This window comes from Artemia sp. Qi Xiang Cuo, chromosome 13 (genome assembly GCF_049724085.1).
Source record: "Artemia sp. Qi Xiang Cuo chromosome 13, ASM4972408v1, whole genome shotgun sequence".
Classification (NCBI taxonomy): Eukaryota; Metazoa; Arthropoda; class Branchiopoda; order Anostraca; family Artemiidae; genus Artemia; species Artemia sp. Qi Xiang Cuo.
In genome coordinates, this window is record NC_142806.1 from 8,233,235 (window position 1) to 8,253,034 (window position 19,800).

Below are 19,800 nucleotides of genomic sequence, written 5' to 3' on the forward strand. Positions count from 1 at the left end.
GTTTCGGTTACTATTGAGCCGGGTCACTCCTTACTTACAGTTCGTTACCACGAACTGTTTAAAAAGCAAGCAGAACGGATCTAATCAATTTTAATGTTTTTTTTATGCTTTGCATTAAACTTTTGCTTATAAATGAAGACTTTTGTTAAAATTTAGCTTGAAAATTTTTGGGAGACAGGAGGGGGCACTAATCAAGATTTGCCCAGGGCGCAGGATAGGGCAGAACCGCCACTAGACAAAGATGGAATCAGATTTGCACTAAGACTCCATTCAACTGAAGCTCCCGAGCCGAGGAACTTCTTACTGACAGGTTCTAAATTGACTTAAACGCTTTGTTTAGATTTCAGAAGAAGTAATTAGTCTCTGACCTGCACTGGTGGAACCCCTTACTTGGGAGCCCTATCTTGAGGTCATAACGACTTTAATTATTTAAATAGCATGAAGATCGCGACATGGAACGTTGCAACGTTGAAAGGTACGTACTTCCCTTTTTGGGAAGTAAGTGATCCTATTCTACATTGTTTTTGCAAATTAGGGTTCTCATTTGCCATGAAATTGAGGTGTAAGGATCAAGTCGTTCAGAAAAAAAAGTTTTTTTTCCCCTTTTTATAAAAGACCAACTCTTATTGTATCTTGTGTATTGCGGTCTTCTTGGCTTAAAAACCTAGCTAACCAGAAAAAAAATCAAGTCATTTCCAGGCCCATTTTGGGAGAGGCAATACTCGTAAACTTATTTTTTACATTTGGTTCCTCTTGGCCCTGGAACATACGGCTATAAGTTTCAAAAAGATACAGAGCTTCACTTGTCTTCACTTGTCCGGTGTGCGGGGAGTCGGAAGATTTAGAACATTTTATGTGTTATTGTGAAGAACTGAAGGTACTTAAAAGGGAAATTTTTGGGAGGAATGTGATGCATAGAAGTTGTTTAAAAAATAAAATAGGAAGTAGTTGCAAAGTGGATATTAAAAATTTGGGAAATTTTGTAAGTGTGGGGATGAGACATAGGGAGGGTTTTCTATCGTAGTGTTATTTTCAAAAGTGTTTGAACTTATTATGTTTAATGCGTTTTGTTGTATTTGTAATATCCATGGCCCCTGGGGCTTTTGTGAGAAATATATCTATATACCTATAAAAAGTTAGCAAAAAATATGGACGATGAGAACCTTCCAGGCTACATCCGTACGTTCTTTTTGAAAGATACATCCGTATCTTTGAAAAAGATACAGAACAACAACGTTTATGGAGCCATGTCCGGGTTCCCCTACAAACAAAACTGTCTGGACCCATTATGACTTGCGGTATTAAGTTTTGAGCAGTTCAGAAAGTTTTATGGCCCTTTTGAGGATTCCATTTTTAGCCAGATCATTATTGTGTTTCTTTTTTTTTCATTTTCTTCTGTTGTTTCATTACAAATCGATGTCCCTTTGACCAAAGTAATTCCAGATAAAAATATCAAGCTAATTAAAAAAAAAACTTTTTTGGCTCCAGTTTTGAGGGTCTGTACAGATAAAGGTTCCCTTGGCCTAGGAATTTACGGGTGTAAGTTTCAAGTCGCTAGGAGAAAAACAGTTTTCGGCCGTTTTCAGACTCAATTTTTAGGATACCTTGTTACTAATCTTTTTTAAAGTGGGTTCACCTTAGCCAGGGACGCTAATAAATTTCAAACTGATCAGGCAAAATAAATGTTCATTTCTGAAAATATCAAGAATATCAAAAAATAATGTCGTAGATAATTTCGGAGACCACTGCCTTTCCATTATGATAAAATAAAAGTTCAAAATTTAATAGACAGTGCATAGAAATTCACAAAAATACAAGATATTTCGGTCACATTTACAGTGACCGTCATCAGTAGTAAAACTAAGCAACAACAATTTAAAACAAAAGTTTATATACGAAATCAAATAAAACTACATATTGTTTAATTCTTTTCAAAGAAAAGGCGGAAGCTAGCCTCTTTGACCTTTTTGGATTCTGTTCATTAGTGTTCAATGGCTTAACATTTGGACAAAGGTGAACTACATTAAGCGAATTGAAATTTATTCAGTAAGATTTTAATAAATGATCATAAATAGATTTCAGCCCAAACTCACCTGTATCGCGTTTCAAAGCGATATTCTTGAATCACATTTTCTTTATTTCAAGAGTTTCACGAAAATTTTGCTTTAAACCCCGATCCCTAGAAATCAAAGAGACATTCTCGAACAAAATAAAATGGTCTGGAAAATTGAAAATATGTTCTGAAAGGGCTGAAGTAAAGTCTTCAGACTTAGAATCTTGCTTTAAAGCCGAAGAAATAGAATCTTTATGTTGTAATAATCTCATTTCCAAACTCTGGTTAGTACGTCCCACATATGAGCTTCCGCAAGTACATGGGATCTGATAAAACCAACTTTGTTCCCCCAATGAAGTTAGATCCTTCCCAGAATTTAGAAAACTACCCAAAGTATTATTATTCTTTAAAGCTACCCTTAGACCATTACTCTGTAAAATTCTTTTAAGTTTTTCACTTAGCCCGGGTACATATGGTAAGGGACAAAAACCTCCTTCTCCCGAGTTGTCTCCAAGACTTCCTTAGAAATCTCTAGAAACCTTTTTCTTCTTTTTGAAAAAGTCTGGTTAATTAGCCACTCTGGATACATGTTGCTTATTAGTATTTTCCTTAGAAAAGACAACTCCTCAACAAATTTTGGAGAGCAAATACTAAAGATCCGATCAGTTAAAGAAATGATCAAACCAATTTTTACTTGGTGAGCATGACCGAAACTATAAGACAAAAAACTATCGTTATTTGTCTGTTTTCTGTAAATTTAAAAATCCAGACTATTTTCATTTTTCAAAAGAAGAACATCAAGAAAAGGAAGTTTCCCATTCTCTTCTAATTCAACAGTAAAATTTAAATCCCCACCCCCAAACAATTAAAATTTTCCAAGTCCTTTTTCCAAATCCTTTTAATTCCTCCTCCCCATAATCCCACACTGAAATTATGTCATCCATATACCGGCCCCAAAAATATGTTTTAAAAAATATAAATCCAACGCATTTGTTTCAATATTCTCCACAAAAATATTAGCTAATAAAGGGGATAAAGGGGCCCCATAGGTAAACCATTTGTTTATTCGGAATACTCCCCTCTGAATTGAAAAAAGAGAACTTATTGCACAACCATACTAAATACATAATTACAGAAACTTCCAAATCTGTTTTGCCACTAATCAAATCCAAATTTTTTAACAGCTTTCTTTCTAGAAGAGTTTCGGCTGCTTCTACATCAACATTTGTGTACATTGATATAATGTCGAAATTTCGAAACATATGATACACTGTCTTTACTAATAATACTACCAACCTAAGTGAAGCTGTCCATTTGATCAATCTTTTCGTCCCCCAACTTTACCTTTTCATCTTCACTTATCCCTAGCTCTAGCGACTTAGTCATCTTAATATGAGTTCTCAAACCTATTCTAGCACCCTGAGCTCGTAAAACCTCTAAAAGGTCATTTATCATGCTCACGCTTTCATCTAGGATGCTAAATCATCAGCATAATTTAAGTTCAAAAAAGTTTGTCTTCCCCATTTGATTCACTTTTCTCCCATCATCTTCCCTGTGCTCTTTAAGACGAAGTCCATCGAAATGATCCATATAAATTGAGATAGACCACAGCCCTGCTTAACTCCTAATTCAATATATAACCAGCTGCTAACCTCATTTCCTATCTTAACCGCAGCAGTGTTATTCTCGTACATAGAACTAATCACTTTAATGTATTTGTCTGGTATACTATGCAAGGATAAGACCTTGAGGAAATTATAGCCTAGACACAGCAGTCGCACGGGATTCTGAATAATGAAAACAGGAGGGTATTTCGAATATTAAAAAGACAGCTAGAACTATCAATTTCAACTGAATGAGCCCCTCTCCAAGCTTTGACGACAACCCGCTTTCAAGCGATCAGGGGGGGAAAGGATGTAAAAAAAAGTACACTGAAGGCACATGACTCTTTACTATAAGCAATGCAAAAGTGTTGTCTTTGATTCTTATCGTTCTTATTTGGTCTTCAATAAATACCGTACGACCGTTTAAACCTATTAGCCGACACTGATAACGTTTGGAATTTAGAAAATACCACACGAACACAAGATATTCTAAGTATATTTAAAAAAATGAGATAGTCAACCGAAAATATTTGGGACGTATCGAAATGAAATCACGTTATTAGAGTACTATGATTTAGTACAATTATCAACTAAATAAATCGATGAAATGGGCATTTCCCAAAACAAATAGCGTTACAATTCCAAGTAAACATCAAATGGTGATTCCTAAATAAACGGCAAACAAAAGTATTCTCAGCTCTGTTAAACAATGATCTCATTATCTCTTGGCATTCTTTATCCTTAGACAAGACAGAATTTAATGAAAACGGAAATTGTGCTCACGGAAAATATTTTTTGGCAAAATTCTTATGCTATCTAATTAATTCACGGATGATTCATGACAAATTAGGATAACAAAAAATTGGAAAAAAATTGGATGACTATTTTCGAAATATCAACTAGAGTTTCATACATCGTCAACCAAACGAGGACTACTACTACTACTACTGGTACTACTAACAACTCACCGTAACACCAAGCCACCTGAGGCCAACAGAGCTACGCACGCTCCTCCCCCATCTCAATCTATTCAAAGCCTTCCTCTTTATACCCTCCTAGGAGGTTCCTATTTCCCTTAAATCTTTCTTTATGACTTCCTCGCACCCCAACCGCGGCCAACCTGCTTTCCGTTTAGCACTAGACGATTTGCCGAAAAGCACAATCTTCGGCAATCTATCATCCTTCATCCACAGAACGTACCCTAACCATCTCAAGATTATAGCCATAAACAGCGAGATTAAACCACAATTTTCGTAGTTTGAAATACGATCAGTCAGCCGGGTACCCAGAACGATCCGTAGGCATTTTCTCTGGAAAACATCTAGTAAATCTTCATCCGCTTTTCGGAGCGCCCATGTTTCAGAACCATGTTTGACTACTGTCATCAATGTAGCTTCCAATATTCTAATCTTGGTTTGCAGACTTATCTTCCTATTCTACCGAACTTCTTTTTTACTGTGAAGAAAGAACACCCAGAGCCTTGGCTATTCTAATTTTAACATCTTCACTGCTCCCGCCGTCTTCACTAATAATACAACCAAGGTAATTGAAGCTGTCCACCTGATATTAGGAGACCAATAACATCTGGAAGGCGTGCGCAGTTTTATTCTCGTATCAGGGGTCGAAGGTTTTCTTATTTAACATTCCCCTCAATGTCCTTAGCCATTTCTGAAAAAACTGCAGATGCCCCCTTTTGACAACCAGAATGCACATAGTGTTCTTTGATTTAGTTCAATTTCCTGCCCAATATTCCCTGAATTTCAACTTAACACCCTTAATCGTTCCTAATATATTGCAAATACGCTCTTTTGACAATCTTCGTATCAGGAGTCCATAATTTTCGCAATTTTCTTCTTGTGTCAGGGGCCAAAAATTCCAAAGAATGTTCAAAGTTTTGTTGACCTGAATACCTTCAAAAGGAATCTTAGAAAGATGTGTCATGCTAGTCATGGTTGTTATTGCCTCTCCAGATCATTTTTTTTTTTCTGTTCTGTTGTATGTTTATACGTATGTTTATGCATATCCACTTGTGGGCATTGTCACTTTGAAGCAGAATTTTAACTGTTGTTTTCTCGATTTACCTTTCTTTTTGTTCGTTTTATTCAGTTTCTTTTTTATTGGAGTCGTATAAGCTCTTAAGAGCACAATGGCTACCAATTTCTTATACATTTTTTCACTCAGTTCTTTTCGACTAAGTTGGTGTTGGAATTAAGGGTCACCGCTGATGCTACTTAATCCCAAAGTTAGAATGTTAAACACCTTGCTATACACTCTTAGCAGAGGGGGGGGTATTAACTTGTGGGTTAAAGTCGGTTTAGATAGGTTGAATACCCTTTAATTTGGGGCAACATCGTATACATTATATTCAAGAAAATTCAATGTCCTTTTGTTTCTATTAATTAAATTGAAAATGAGATTAAGAGGAGTCGGTAACTTAAAGGTCATTTTGGAGCCTCAACGTCGGCTGACCGTCTCAAAGACAAAGGATCCAGTAGCAAATTATCCCAGGAGACTATCTATCATTAAAAGTAATTGAGAATTTGTGGATTGGCTATGAGATTTGACGGAAAGTACAGTAAAATTGTGTCGACATATTTTAATCGAAGCCAGTTCACCACAGGGAACTCCTAAAGCTGCAAAATTGACCAAATCACGTTTATTTTTAGCATATTTTTGGCGTTTCCCTAAAACGCATGCTAGAACATTTTTAGGGACTGTTCTTTCATGAACTTTCAAAAAAATGTTGCTCCTTTTAATCGAAAAACAAATCACACTTTCTGTTGATATAAATTTCATTAAAATTGAATATCTCTATCTTCGGTACAAACGGAGAAGTTAAACGGTTTTTCTAAGATTTCCGGAAAAGTAGATGTCAGCTTTAGTTTTCTGTCGTTTATTCTGATCTCTTATCCAAGCTCCACAAGTTGTGGCAAGACCGCCCAGTCAGTGCTAAATAGTTGGCAACACAAACTAAAAAAGTTTACAACAAACGAGATAGGGTGATTCTTGAAGGTATAGAGTCCCCTTAAAACTAAAAAAGTTTACAACAGACGAGATAGGGTGATTCTTGAAGGTATAGAATCCCCTTAAAACTAAAAAAGTTTACAACAGATGAGATAGGGTGATTCTTGAAGGTATAGAATCCCCTTAAAACTAAAAAAGTTTACAACAGACAAGATTCGGTGATTCTTGCACGTATAGAATCTCTTTAGCACACACACACAAAAAATTAGGAAGCGGAGAATACTTACAAACATATGCTTTGCCAAGGCCAACCTGAGCATCTTTTTCCTTCCAGCTTTTGAAAAGACTTTTAAATTCTACTGGTTCGCCACTATCCAATACTCGGACAATTCGAGTTGAATTAGGATAATTCTTCTTTTTTATATAAGCTTGTACATTCCTCATTGATTCCGATCGCTCTTGTTTGGAGGATTTTTTTCCAACCCAGACAAAAACGGCTGCTGGCAGGTTATCAATTATGTACACGTCCTAAAAGATTTTGAAGGGTTTTTGAATTTTGAAGTCTGAATAAGGGTTTAATCAAAACTCTAGAATTATTATATGATCATTAAGTGGCTGAACGAAAATAAGAAAACGGATCGCCGAAAACCGTTTTTTGAAGAAGGATTTTTTCATTCCATCAGCGGATATTAATTTAAAAAATCAGACAATTTATCTTCGTTCTTCTTTACCAGCTAAAAATTGCCGCTATAGAATTCACAATTCCTTTTATATCTATGAGATGATTTTGTTGAAAACAATTTCTCTTTCTCTCGCATAAGTTTGGTGATTTTAAAAGAATTTGCTGACTATTTTCAAGGAACATTCGGATTCTCATGTAGGCCTACTACGAATTTCAATTTTACTGCTAGGCATGTATACAAAGAAACTGAAATCCAAGAGAATTTCCAAAAAAAAATGTTGTGGAAAGGAAAATTTTAAGGTGAATTGAATGAAAAAGGTTTTCATTCAACTGAAAGTAAGGACCAACATTAAAACTTAAATCACATGGAAATCATTCTGTATATGAGGGGTCCTGCCTTTTCTTCAACCCTCGCTCTTTACGCTAAAGTTTGACTTTTTGTCCTGATCCTTTAAGAAAGACAACTCAAACACAAGGGCCGTTGATTTTGAATCAGAAGTATTTTTAAAGAGCTTTAAGACATTGGCGTAAAACTATGGCGGATTTTTCAGAAGATCACAAAGCAGCGTGGTAAACTACCAATGCCCAAGACAAAAAAACTGCGTGGTCGACAGAGTCAACCAAAATCGATGCCAATATTGCAGACTGCAAAAATGTTTGGCATTAGGAATGTCTAGAGATGGTAAGTTTGTCCCTTTTTCAAGGCACCTCCATTCCAACCAATTCACTGAACAGTTAGTGGGAAAAATAAGAGCGCACATAGCAGCGACGCCTGTCAGACAGCAACTATAAAAAACCGTAGCGTATTATCTTCTGATAAATCTACCTAAAACTCCGCCATAATTTCGTGTACGTGGCATATAATGTGTGTGTTTTCTTGTTTTACAGATTCAGGAATCCCTTAGGTAACGAAATTATAAACAAAGTCAGCATTTTTGTGATAGATTCTCAGTTAAACTGTTTCTAGCCAAATTGTTCAGAAACCAATTGGACCATGTCTACTTTTTGCATGGGGTTTTAGTATCAAATAGTTTGACTAACTCTTAACTTTGAACAGGTCAAAAGGATGTTTCCAAATATTAAAATATTATTTCCAAAAGAATGACAAGAGACATTTTCATTTTTTAACATCAAACAATAAACAACTTTTAAAAAGCCAATTTGACGAAATCCATTCTAAAAATCGCGAATGTCACGCCTAAAAATCGCGTCTGACGATTCGATTAGGCCTATCTGAGATAATTGCCAAAAGCATTTTTTAGCTGTTTTGAAAAAAGGATCAGAATATGCGTTTCATCACAATTGAATCCTCCTGATATGCGAGAATGTTAGAAACGACGCGGTAGGCGCGGTAAAAGATAAAGAAAACGGCATTGGACTTTACAGTCCCTAACGGCGGTGTTGATCTCCGTTTCATGGCCCTTCAACCAGGAAACCAAATGGGGGGTTGGGGGGTCAGTCATACTGTGCTCTCGCACACCCTTTCTGTTTAGCTTACAGAGATTTCTCCAGGTGCCAATTAAGAGCTGGGTCAACTCTGGCTGAGCTCACAGAGCCACGCCACTAACCCCCGTTCTAAACCAGATAACCAGAGACGCCGGGACCAGAACGTCCTAATGGACAAAGGATTTCAAATCTAGCGTGCTAATCACTCCGCTAGGAAGGCTTTGGCAGCGCGACACCGACAAAATATGCTTGATGACATGCTCAGCATGCTCAACATTACAAATTCTGGATTCCTAGACACGCCACATTCCAAAAATCAGGACTTAATTTAAATTCTGAGCACTTGGGCAACCAGATGATCAGTGAAATCAAAACTAGTAATAAAACTACTTTTTTGGATATTCATAAACTAGGTTAAATTGGCTTCTGAAAATTACCTCTTATTTCTCCTGGTAAAGGCATCCGGGCGTGAAGGTAAAATTTTCCAGTATTTTTTAGTTTATATTTCAATTTCTTAATCAAAAGTTTTACCCTCTATTTATAATATTTTCGTTTTATTTAAAAACAGAAAGGCAGTGTGGACCAAGATATAATATTGAAAATCATTACACCAGAACAGGGCCGTATCTAGGATTTTTTCGGTGGTGTGGGGGGGGGGGGGGGGTTACCCCCAAAATAATCTTTTCGGGGGTTTTACAAAAAAAAAACTTTAAAAAGGCATCAAAAATTTGTTTATATTCATTTTCGTTATTTTTTTACGAATCGGACAAACATTTCGGTGGAAGGGGGTCAAACCCCCTAAACCCCACCCATGGATACGGTCTTGCACCAAACCCACGACTGTAAATCAACTGTCATTAAATCTCAGAACATCGTCACTACCGAAGCAACTATTTCGGTGACATCACATGTTTTCTTGCCGGGTGTTGCGGTTTACAGCATTAATGCGACCACTGCAGAAAATCAGTTCCATCTAATACTACTAACTACTACTAACAACTCACCGCAGCACCAAGCCGCCTGAGGCCAACACAGCTACGCACGCTCCTCCTCCACCCCAATCTATTCAAAGCCTCCCTTTTTAAACCCGCCCACGAATTTCCCATTTCCTTTAAATCTTTCTTTATGACGTCCTCCCACCCCAAACGAGACGACCTGCTTTCCGTTTAGCCCTAGACGGTTCGGCATTCTATCATCCTTCATCCGCTCAACGTGCCCTAGCCACCTCAACTTTTCTTTCATTATAGCCCTAGAGAGCGGTATTGAACCTCATTTTTCGTATAGCCCATTGTTTGAAATTAATTAAAAAAAACATTTTTCACAAAATAAGTTTTTCAACGAAAAGTAAAGAACTCCATTAAACAGAAAATGAGGAAAAATAAAACCAAATAATTTACCAAGCTTGAAACTACCCCAGATCAGCATCAATAAATAAATGAAACCCAAAACGAACAGAAATTACAGTAAATAACCGAGTCAAACTCAAAATGAGCAGAAATTAACATAAGTTGGGTTCAAAATCCCTATGCCTTCAGAAGGCCAGAACGAAATTTGCACTTTACTGAAAAAATACAAATGAATGTGCATTGTCAGTTTAATATACATATACTGATATTTAGTAATCAAAATGTTAATAATATTTGATTTATTAAAGTTATAAAAGTAAAAACATTCATATTTTTTTCAGTAAAGTGCAAATTTTGTTCTGGCCTTGGGAAGGCATAGGGGGTTTTGAGCCCAACTTGTGTTAATTTCTGCTCGTTTTGAGTTTGACTCGGTTATTTATTGTAATTTCTGTTCGTTTTGGGTTTCATTTATTTATCGATACTGTATTTGTGGTAGTTTCACGCTTGGTAGATTATTTGATTTTATTTTTGCTCATTTTTTGTTTAATGGAGTTCTTTACTTTTCTTTGAAAAATTTATTTTGCAGAAAACGTTTTTTTAATTAATTTTTTTTCCTTTTATTTTGACATAGTCTTTTCAGGGAAAAAGAAAATGATAGTTTAAATCTTTTTTAAGGCTTTATAGTTTGGCTTGCTATTTGTATGCTGGAGAATAATTTTCAGCAATTTTCAACAACATACACCCTTTTAAAAATCTGGACACAAATAATAGTGTTTAATTTAGTTTCATTCCTCTTCTAGTTGACCTGAAATGGAATACTTGATACAATCCGCAAAAAAATCTGTTTACTTTCTTTGATAGCTTGGATACACTTACGCTATTTTGATTTGGTTAAAGTTTAAGAACAGAAGTAGCCTCTAAAGTTTGAACATAATACCCTCAGTTTTTCTTGGGATACTGCTGAGATGCCTTATTTGGATTTACCATTAACACAGAGCATTTTGATTTATTCTCAAAGCAACATTTAGTTTTTAAACATAACGGGCAAATGGGAGGGTGGGCGTGGGAGGGGGTCTAGTTGCCCTCCAATCATTTTCGACATTTAAAAAGGGCATCAGCCGTTTCTATTTTCAATCGAATAAGCCCTTTTCGAAGTTCCCACGACAACTCCTTCGATACGAAATGCCCTGGTCTAAACAACAACAACAACAAAAAATACATTATACCCACATCGATCTTTATTATAAAAATGTCAAGCCTTCCAGTCACTTTCGACTATTAAAAAGGGGACTAGGCCTTTCGATTTCCAATCGAATGAGCCGTTTTTGAAACGACAACGCTTTCTATAAACACCTTATATGCCCCCAGGGCATAAATTACAACCCTTGCCCTAACGGCTGTTAGGGTGGTTGTCATCCTCTAAGACCTAATTTCCAGAACTTTCAACTACGTTAAACAAAATGGATATCTAAAAATTTTAATTGGATGTGTTTTGGGAAATGGTGGGCGTGAGAGGGGCGGTAGTCGCTCTCCAATCACTTTCAACCATTAAAAATGGCACTAGCCCTTTCAATCTCCAACCAAATGACCCTTTTTGAAGTTTCTACGACAAAACCTTCATAAAAATTTTATATGCCCCCAGGGCATAACTTACAACCCTTGCCCGGAGTGCTGGGGGATGTCATTCTCAAAGACCTAATTTCCAGAACTTTCTACTACGTTGAACAAAATGGCTATCTGAAAGTTTTGATTGGATGTGTTTGGAGGAATGATGAGCGTGAGAGGGGGGTTAGTTACCCTCCAATCACTTTCGACTATTAACCCTATCCGACGAAGTGTTTCCAACGTGAAACCACCTTTTTATATTTTTTTACCATGATCCGTATGTGGTGAAAATAAGAAACCACTGGTCTAGCATATGCCTAGCAACACTATCTGACGGGCAAAATTTTATAGGCAGCCTAATTAACACCTAGCGAGGTGAAACCTACTATTTAGATTGGACCACGTGCTGTTTTTAATAAAAAGTAAGAAAGCTTAAAATACATGGAAATAGTGTTATCTTTAATATTGTTTTCCTGCCAATTTGTTCTTTGTGTAGTAGAGTACGAGTTAGCATCACTGTTTCAGATATGAAGCACAATAAGGAGATATTGGGCATGAGAGACTGGTCATCCCCCATGACCACCTTGCAGTATATGCTAAAAAGTTGTTTTTTTTGCGTGGTTTGTGTTTTAGACCACTTAAGCAGCTCGACAAAAAAAATTAAACTCAAGCAATTTTTACAAAAATAAGTCTAGCATCTAAAATCTTAAAATAAATTTGCTCTGTTTTATTCTTTAATTCTAAATTCTTGATTTGATTTACCACATCGTATTTCAAACAAACTTATATGCTACTCAGAGAGGTGTTACCCCAAATACTCGAGATGAAATGAAAGTGTTTTTTTTAGCAATAAATATGCTTTTGGATGTCAAGACAGTACCATCTTATCGAGATTTCTGGTAAAGCCACGGTGAACTCAGAGATACTTACACCTCTGGGCTGATGAGTAAAAGCCGTTTCAACTGGATTCTTGCTCACGCTCATCTCAATGACAGTTTGATCTTATCCACGGAAAGGAAGTGATAACTAAGACAAATTCTACAAGATCAGACCTCTGATTGACAAACCACGCTAATGCTTTTGAAGTACTTACAAGCCTACCAAAGAGCAGGCCGTTGACGAAAGCATGGTCAAATTCAAAGGACGCATTACTTTCAAGCAGTATATGGCTATGAAGCCCATAAAACGAGGCAACAAGATCTGGGTCAGAGCAGACACGCACGGTTTTGTTTGTGATTTTCAGGTCTACACCAGGAAGTTAGCTGACACTAGAGAGTTTGGATTTGGAGAACGAGTACTTATCGATCTTACCACGGGATTGGAAGGCAAAAATTATCACATTTATCGTGACAATTTCTTTAGTTCAGTAAACCTCGTAGAAAAAATTAAGAACAACAAGCTCTACTGCTGTGGTACAGTTCATGCAAACTGTAATGGTCTACCCAAACTCAAGGCCAAAAAAGTGCTGACACGAGGTGAATCGGACTACGACGTGAGTTCAGATGGAATCCACTGTGTATGCTGGAAGGACAAACGATGTGTACAACTTCTTTCGACGATTCATAAAGGATGAGAAGTGACACATAACGATAGGAAGGAGAAAGATGGATCTATTACCCAAACGTGGTCGTCGAGAACAACAATTTATGGGATGCGTCGACAAAGCTGATATGTTGAAGTCTCTCTATGGGATAGACAAAATAAGCAGAAAGTGGTGGCATCGCTTACTGTGGTACTTCATCGACATTACAACGATCAATGCCTTTGTCTTGTTCAAGTTGTCCACTATACCAGATTCTAAAAAGATGACGTTGAAAGACTTTAGATGTCGCATTGTCACTGGTTTGGTTGGAAGTTATTCGTGCAAGGGTGAGAGAGGTCGGCCATCCGTAAAATTGGAATTTTTCCCCAAATTCAAGCCTTACATTCCTCCCGAAAAGAGATTGGATCAATCAAAACACTTACCTGTTCAGGGTACTTCAAGAAGATGTGCTCAATGTAGTAAAAAGATTGAGCCCCATCGCACAAAATGGCAATGTTCAGTTTGTAAAGTTCCATTGCGAATGAATTGCACGAAGAACTGCTTTAGGTCTTTTCACCAGAAGTGAGGTTTTTTTTACATGTTTCAAAGTGGTCCATACCAGGCACCACCTTATATTTCATTTCAAAGTTGTAATAAAAAATTTTTTAGTTCAGTATTTGTCGGTTTCTAAGCCCAGGGACATAGGAACCGTAAAAAAAAGCGAAATTTCAAACACTTACCTGTTCAGGGTACTTCAAGAAGATGTGCTCAATGTAGTACTAAGATTGAGCCCCACCGCACAAATTGGCAGTGCTCAGTTTGTAAAGTCCCATTGCGCATGAATTATACGAAGAACTGCTTTAGTTCTTTTCACCAGAAGTGAGGTTTTTTTTTACATGTTTCAAAGTGGTCCATACCAGGCACCACCTTATATTTCATTTCAAAGTTGTAATAAATTTTTTTTAGTTCAGTATTTGTCGGTTTCTAAGCCCAGGGACATAGGAACCGTAAAAAAAAGCGAAATTTTTTGACGATCTCATAATTCGCGCCGGAAAGGGTTAAAAAGGGCATTAGCCCTCTCAATTTCCAATTGAATGAGCCGCTTTTGAAGTTTTAGGACTACTCTATCTATAAAAACCTTATATGCCCCCAGGGCAAAACTTACAACCTTTGCCCTTGGGGCTCTGAGGGTTTGTCATCCTTAAATACACAATTTCCAGAACTTTCAACTACGTTGAACAAAATGGCTATCTTTAAACTTTGATTGACTGTTTTTGGAGAAATAGCGGGCTTTAGATAGGGGTTAATTACTCTCCACTCACTTTCGACTATTAAAAAGGGCAGTTTCAATTTCCAATCAAATGAGCCCTTTTTGAAATTTTTACAAAAACTTTTAATCTAAACCTTAAATGCCCCCGGGTATAACTTATAACCGTTGCACTGAGGGCTCTGAGGGGAGTATCATCCTAAAAGACTTAATTTTCAGAACTTTCAACTATGTTGAACAAAATCGAAATCTCAAAATTTTGATTGGAAGTGTTTGAGAAAGTGGGCGTGAGAGGGGCGTTAGTCGCTATCCAATCACTTTCAACTATTGAAAAGGGCACTAGCCCTTTCAATTTCCAATTCAGAGTCCTTTTTAAGTTTCTACGACAACGCTTTCAATAAAATCTTATTTGCCCCTCGGGCTTACCTGAAGACCATTTCTCTGAGGGCTGTGGGGGGAGGGGCTATCGTCCTTAAAGACTTAACTTCCAACACTTTCAATTAAGTTGAACAACTTAGCTCTCAGTAAATTTTGTGTGGATGGGTTTGGGGAAAACGTCGGCGTCAGAGGAGGGTTAGTTGCCTTCAAATCACTTCCAACTGTTAAAAACGGCACTAGCCCTTTGAATTTCCAATCGAATGATCCCTTTTTTAAGTTTATACGACAAAGATTTCAATAAAACCCTTATCTGCCCCCAGGGCATAACTTATAACTCTTCTCCCGAAGACTCTAGAGAGAGATTCCTGCTCAAAGGTATAATTTCCTGAACTTTGAACGTCGTGGGAAAAAGTGACTATCTAAAAATTTTAATTGGATGTGTTAAGGGAAATGGTGGGCGTGGAAGGGGTGTTAGTTGCCTTCCAGTCACTTTAGACTATTAAAAAGAGCACTAGCCATTTCAATTTCCAATCGAACAAACCCTTTTTGAAGTTTCTACGACAACAGGTTCTGTAAAAACCTTATATGACCCCAGGGCATAACTTTGTACCCATGCCCTCAGGGCTGTGGAGGGGGGGTTGTCATCCTCAAAGACCTAATTTCCAGAGCTTAAAACTATGTTGAATAAAATGGCTATCTCAAAATTTTAACAGGATGTGTTTGGGGGAAAGGTGGGCGTGAGAGGGAGGTTAGTTGCCCTTCAATCACTTTCGACTATTAAAAAGGGCACTAGCCCTTTGAATTTCCAACGAATGGGCCTTTTTGAAGTTTCTACGACCTTATAGAAAACCTTATGTGCCCCCAGGGCATAACTTACAACGCTTGCCCCGAGGGTTGTGAGGGAGTGTCCTCCTCAAAAACATAATTTCCATCTGGAAATCAACTACGCTGAACAAAATGGTGATTGAATGTGTTTCGGGAAATGGTGGGCGTCGAAGGGGTGTTAGTCGCCTTCCAATCACTTTCGACTGTAAAAAAGGGCACAAGCCATTCCAATTTCCAATTGAATGAGCGCTTTTAAAAGTTTCTACGACAACTCCTTCGATACGAAGTGACCTGGTATAATGGAAAAAAATAATACATTGTGCCAACATTGTTCTTATATGCCCTCAGGGCATAACTTAAAACCCTTGTCCTGAGGGTTTTGGAGTAGTATCCTCCTCAAAAATATATTTTCTATCTGGAAAGCAACTACGCTGAACAAAATGGCTATCGCAAAATTTTGATTGGATGTGTTGGGGGGAATGAGGGGCGTGAGAGGGGGGAGGGGGGCTAGTTGCCCTCCAATCACTTTCGACTATTAAAAAGGGCACGAGCCACTCCGATTTCCAATCGAATGAGCCCTTTTCGAAGTTTCTACGACAAATCTTTCAATACGAAGTGCCCTGGTATGGAAAACAAAAAACAAAACAAAACAAAAATAATACATTGTGCCAACATCGTTCTTTACTTAGGCAGCGCGATTGCGCTGCCTATGATACCGTCAGTCAACCGGGTACCCGGAACAATCCTTAAGCAATTTCTCTGGAAAACATCTAGCAAATCTTCTTCCGCTTATCGGAGCGTCCATGGGTAATGAAGCTTTTCATTACCCAGCGTCACCTTTTCATCTACACTTATTCCTAGCCTTAGTGACTTAGTCTTCTTAACATTAATTTTCAAACCTATTCTAGCACCCTGAACTCGCAAAATCTCTAAAACTTCAATCACTTTGCTCATACTTTCATCTAGGATCCTTAAATCATCAGCATAATCTAAGTCCAGGAGACTTTTTCCTCCCCGTTTGATTCCGTGGTCTCCCATTGCATTTCCTGTGCTTCTTACGAAAAAATCCATCAAAATAATCCATATAAAGGAGGATAGAACACAACCCTGCTCTAACTTCTGATTTAATATAAAACCAGCTGCTAACCTTATTTCTACCTTAACCGCAGCAGTGTTATTCTCGTACATAGCACTAATCACTTTAATGTATTTGTCTGGTATACCATACAAGTATAAAACCTTTACTAAAGCTCTTCTATCAACAAAATCGAACGCTTGCTTTTAATCTATAAAACTGAGGACCAAAGGTGTTTGAAAAATCAGCCACTTGTCAATTATTAACCTAAGAGTGAAAATTTGGTCGACACATCCTCTAACTTTTCTAAAACCGCACTGTTCTTCTCTTAAAACTTTGTCTACGGCATCTCTCAGTCTAAAAAGTAAAACCATATTTAAGAAACTCATTTACCACCCTATTAGCACCTGGAGCCTTATTATTTTTTATTCCTTTTTGTACTGGGCAAAAATTCGCAATGCCCCCCTGGCGCTGAAACTTGAGAAGACAACTTGGAAGAACTCTTTCACTCTTCTCTTTTGACAGAAATCCAATTTCTCTCTTTGATAAAAAAAATATACTTAAGACGATTTTTTTATATTCCCTCGAATAACATTTGAAAAAATCGATGTTCAATGATTCAATCACACCAGCGGTCAAATTGAGGATAGGTAACAGCCTTTTCGTGGTTATCTGGAGATTAGTAGACACAAATAGGGGCCTACTATTTCTAATTTCAGTCACCACCCACTTACTGTCCTTTCCGATGTCTGATCATGAGGGAAGGCACACTGTGGAATGCGCTGCTTAGATTAGATGGACTACAACCAGTAATGGCTGTAAAAATCATGCCCGATGGGTCAATCCGTTGAGGAGTAATCCAAGGTGAGAAAAAGAAGTTCCCTTGAAAGTACTGGTTCTGAGGATCATGGACTTTGGACACTGACAGCTGGCTAGCGGTGGATAATTCCTCTCTTCTGTAGGACAACTGTTGCCTGCTCAGGTCGGTATAAAGCTGGCAGGTGGTGTCCTTGATAAAGTTGGAAACAGGGGTGGACAAGTTGACATTGTCAAGGAAGACTGCTCTACAAATGAGGAAAAAGACATAGGGAAGACCTATTTGAAAATACCACACCCGAGGGGTGTCACTAGCCCAAAGAGGACATAAATTCCGTAGAATGTAAATGTGTCTGACGGGGAGGAGCTAGAAAGCTAAAACTTCTAATAGATATACCTATATATTAAATAAATAATATAGTATAAATAAATATATTTAAAAAGATATAAATATATAGATATAAATAAATAAATAATATACAAAATAAAGCGGTATTTCAAACATTTCAAACAGGAAGGAGCTAGGAAGCCACAACGGTTAGTGAGTGGCTAGATATAAACAAACAAATGAAATTGAAAAAATAAAAAAAAAATACCTGACGTTCCAAATATTTTGATGGAGAACGGTTTAGGAACAAAGAGGGAAAATCCCTAAGAATTAAAATCTATTCGACGACGAGGAAATAGGAGGCTGCAAAACTGAATAAAATTCGAAAAACACCTGATTATTCACATTTTTGATGTTGAAAAGTTAGAGATTATACAAGCTAGTTCAATACAAAACAGAAAAAAAAAGGATTATAATTTTGAAGATACCTCATAATTTCTTCAAACCTGTTTGATAGAGAGTGGTCTAAAGTTTACAATAGCCACAAAATCAAAATATATTATACAAAATTTATAAAGCTCAATCTGTTTAATGTGGAGGATCTAGTAGGTTACATAGGCTAGTTACATATCTATATAGATGAAAAAGAGATAAAAAAATATATATAGTAAAAATAAATCAGAGTGAAGAAGAGGAGTTACAAGTTCAAACTATTAAGCAGGGGATAAATCCAGAGAAAAGAAATCAGAGCAGTAAAATATAAATGAATGATTGTGTGTTCCTAGAGCAAAATACCAATGCACCTTTAAACCTCAATAGACTGGTAGAGCTTGATTTCACTGTACCTTTATTTATACTTCGCCGTATTACCGGCTACAGGAGATAAATCCTTTTCTTTCAAATTTTAGAGGCGATTAAAAAAACAGACAGATACCAGAGACAAATATACTGATAATTCAAATTAGTTCGAAGGAGCAAAGTAAGGTTTATAGTTAAAGAAAGGAACGTTGAATGTTATTTTATATAAGCATTTCCTTTTTCCTTTTTTTAGCCATGATCCGTGTAGCTTTAGAGCATTTAAAATTTATTGATCATGTCTGCAACATTTCGTATAATTATGAAAGTTTTATGGTATTATGTGCCTTATAATGTTCGTTTTTTTGCAATTGTTATGCTTTTTCATTGTTATTATTATATACCCTGTTATGTTTGTTAGTATCATTTGGTATTATTTTGTGTTATTTGTTGTTTTTTGCCATGGCCCAAAGCGGCTTTTGTTGCAATATATATCTATCTATCTAAATATCTATCTATCGGCATTTATGTGATAAAACAAAAACAAAAGAAAAGAACTAAGCATAGTCAAATAAAGGAAGAAATAAAGTATACAAATAAAGAAAATGCCTAGGTATATAAATATAGAAAATACCTGAGAATTCAAATCTGTTTGATAGAGAGGGGCTGTTTTGACTTCGGTTATTTTAAGGGTTCCACTTTCATCTGTACACTGATAGAGCTTGATTTCACTAGATCTTTCTTTGTCTGTCACCTCATCAGAGACTGGTGGAGATAGGTCCTTTTCTTTCAAATTTAAGAGACTATTAAACTTCTCCCTTTCAGCAGATGGAAGAAGTTGTTCTTGTCCATCTTCAACAAAAACAATGGTGGAGCCTCCATGTTCAGCCTTAATTTTCTGAGCAAGCTGAAATAAGAAGAAAATTGTGCAATGCTATAGATGCAAAAAAAGGGAGGGGGTATGTGAAAGTTTTACTATAAAGTAACGAATGACAACCCCCCCTAGACTCTTATGGCATGGTCATGAATAGGTCAAAGCACATACATGATGGGTGGGAGTTGAAAAGTTAAGAAAGTTCAAGTTCTAAATCCAA

The 19,800-nt window shown here is 36.9% G+C and overlaps 1 protein-coding gene across 3 annotated transcripts in view; it reads right to left on the reverse strand.

Annotated features, from left to right (window-relative positions):
* Positions 1–19,800, reverse strand: part of LOC148944901 (villin-1-like) — a 109,668-nt gene that overhangs the window by 37,155 nt on the left and 52,713 nt on the right. For all 3 annotated transcript variants that reach the window (XM_089099238.1, XM_089099240.1, XM_089099239.1), the window contains exons 5-6: positions 19,341–19,613; positions 6,909–7,149 (exon numbers count right to left, since the gene is read on the reverse strand). In XM_089099238.1, the coding sequence (XP_088955364.1) occupies positions 6,909–7,149; positions 19,341–19,613 (514 nt within the window). The remainder of the gene's footprint in view (positions 1–6,908; positions 7,150–19,340; positions 19,614–19,800) is intronic.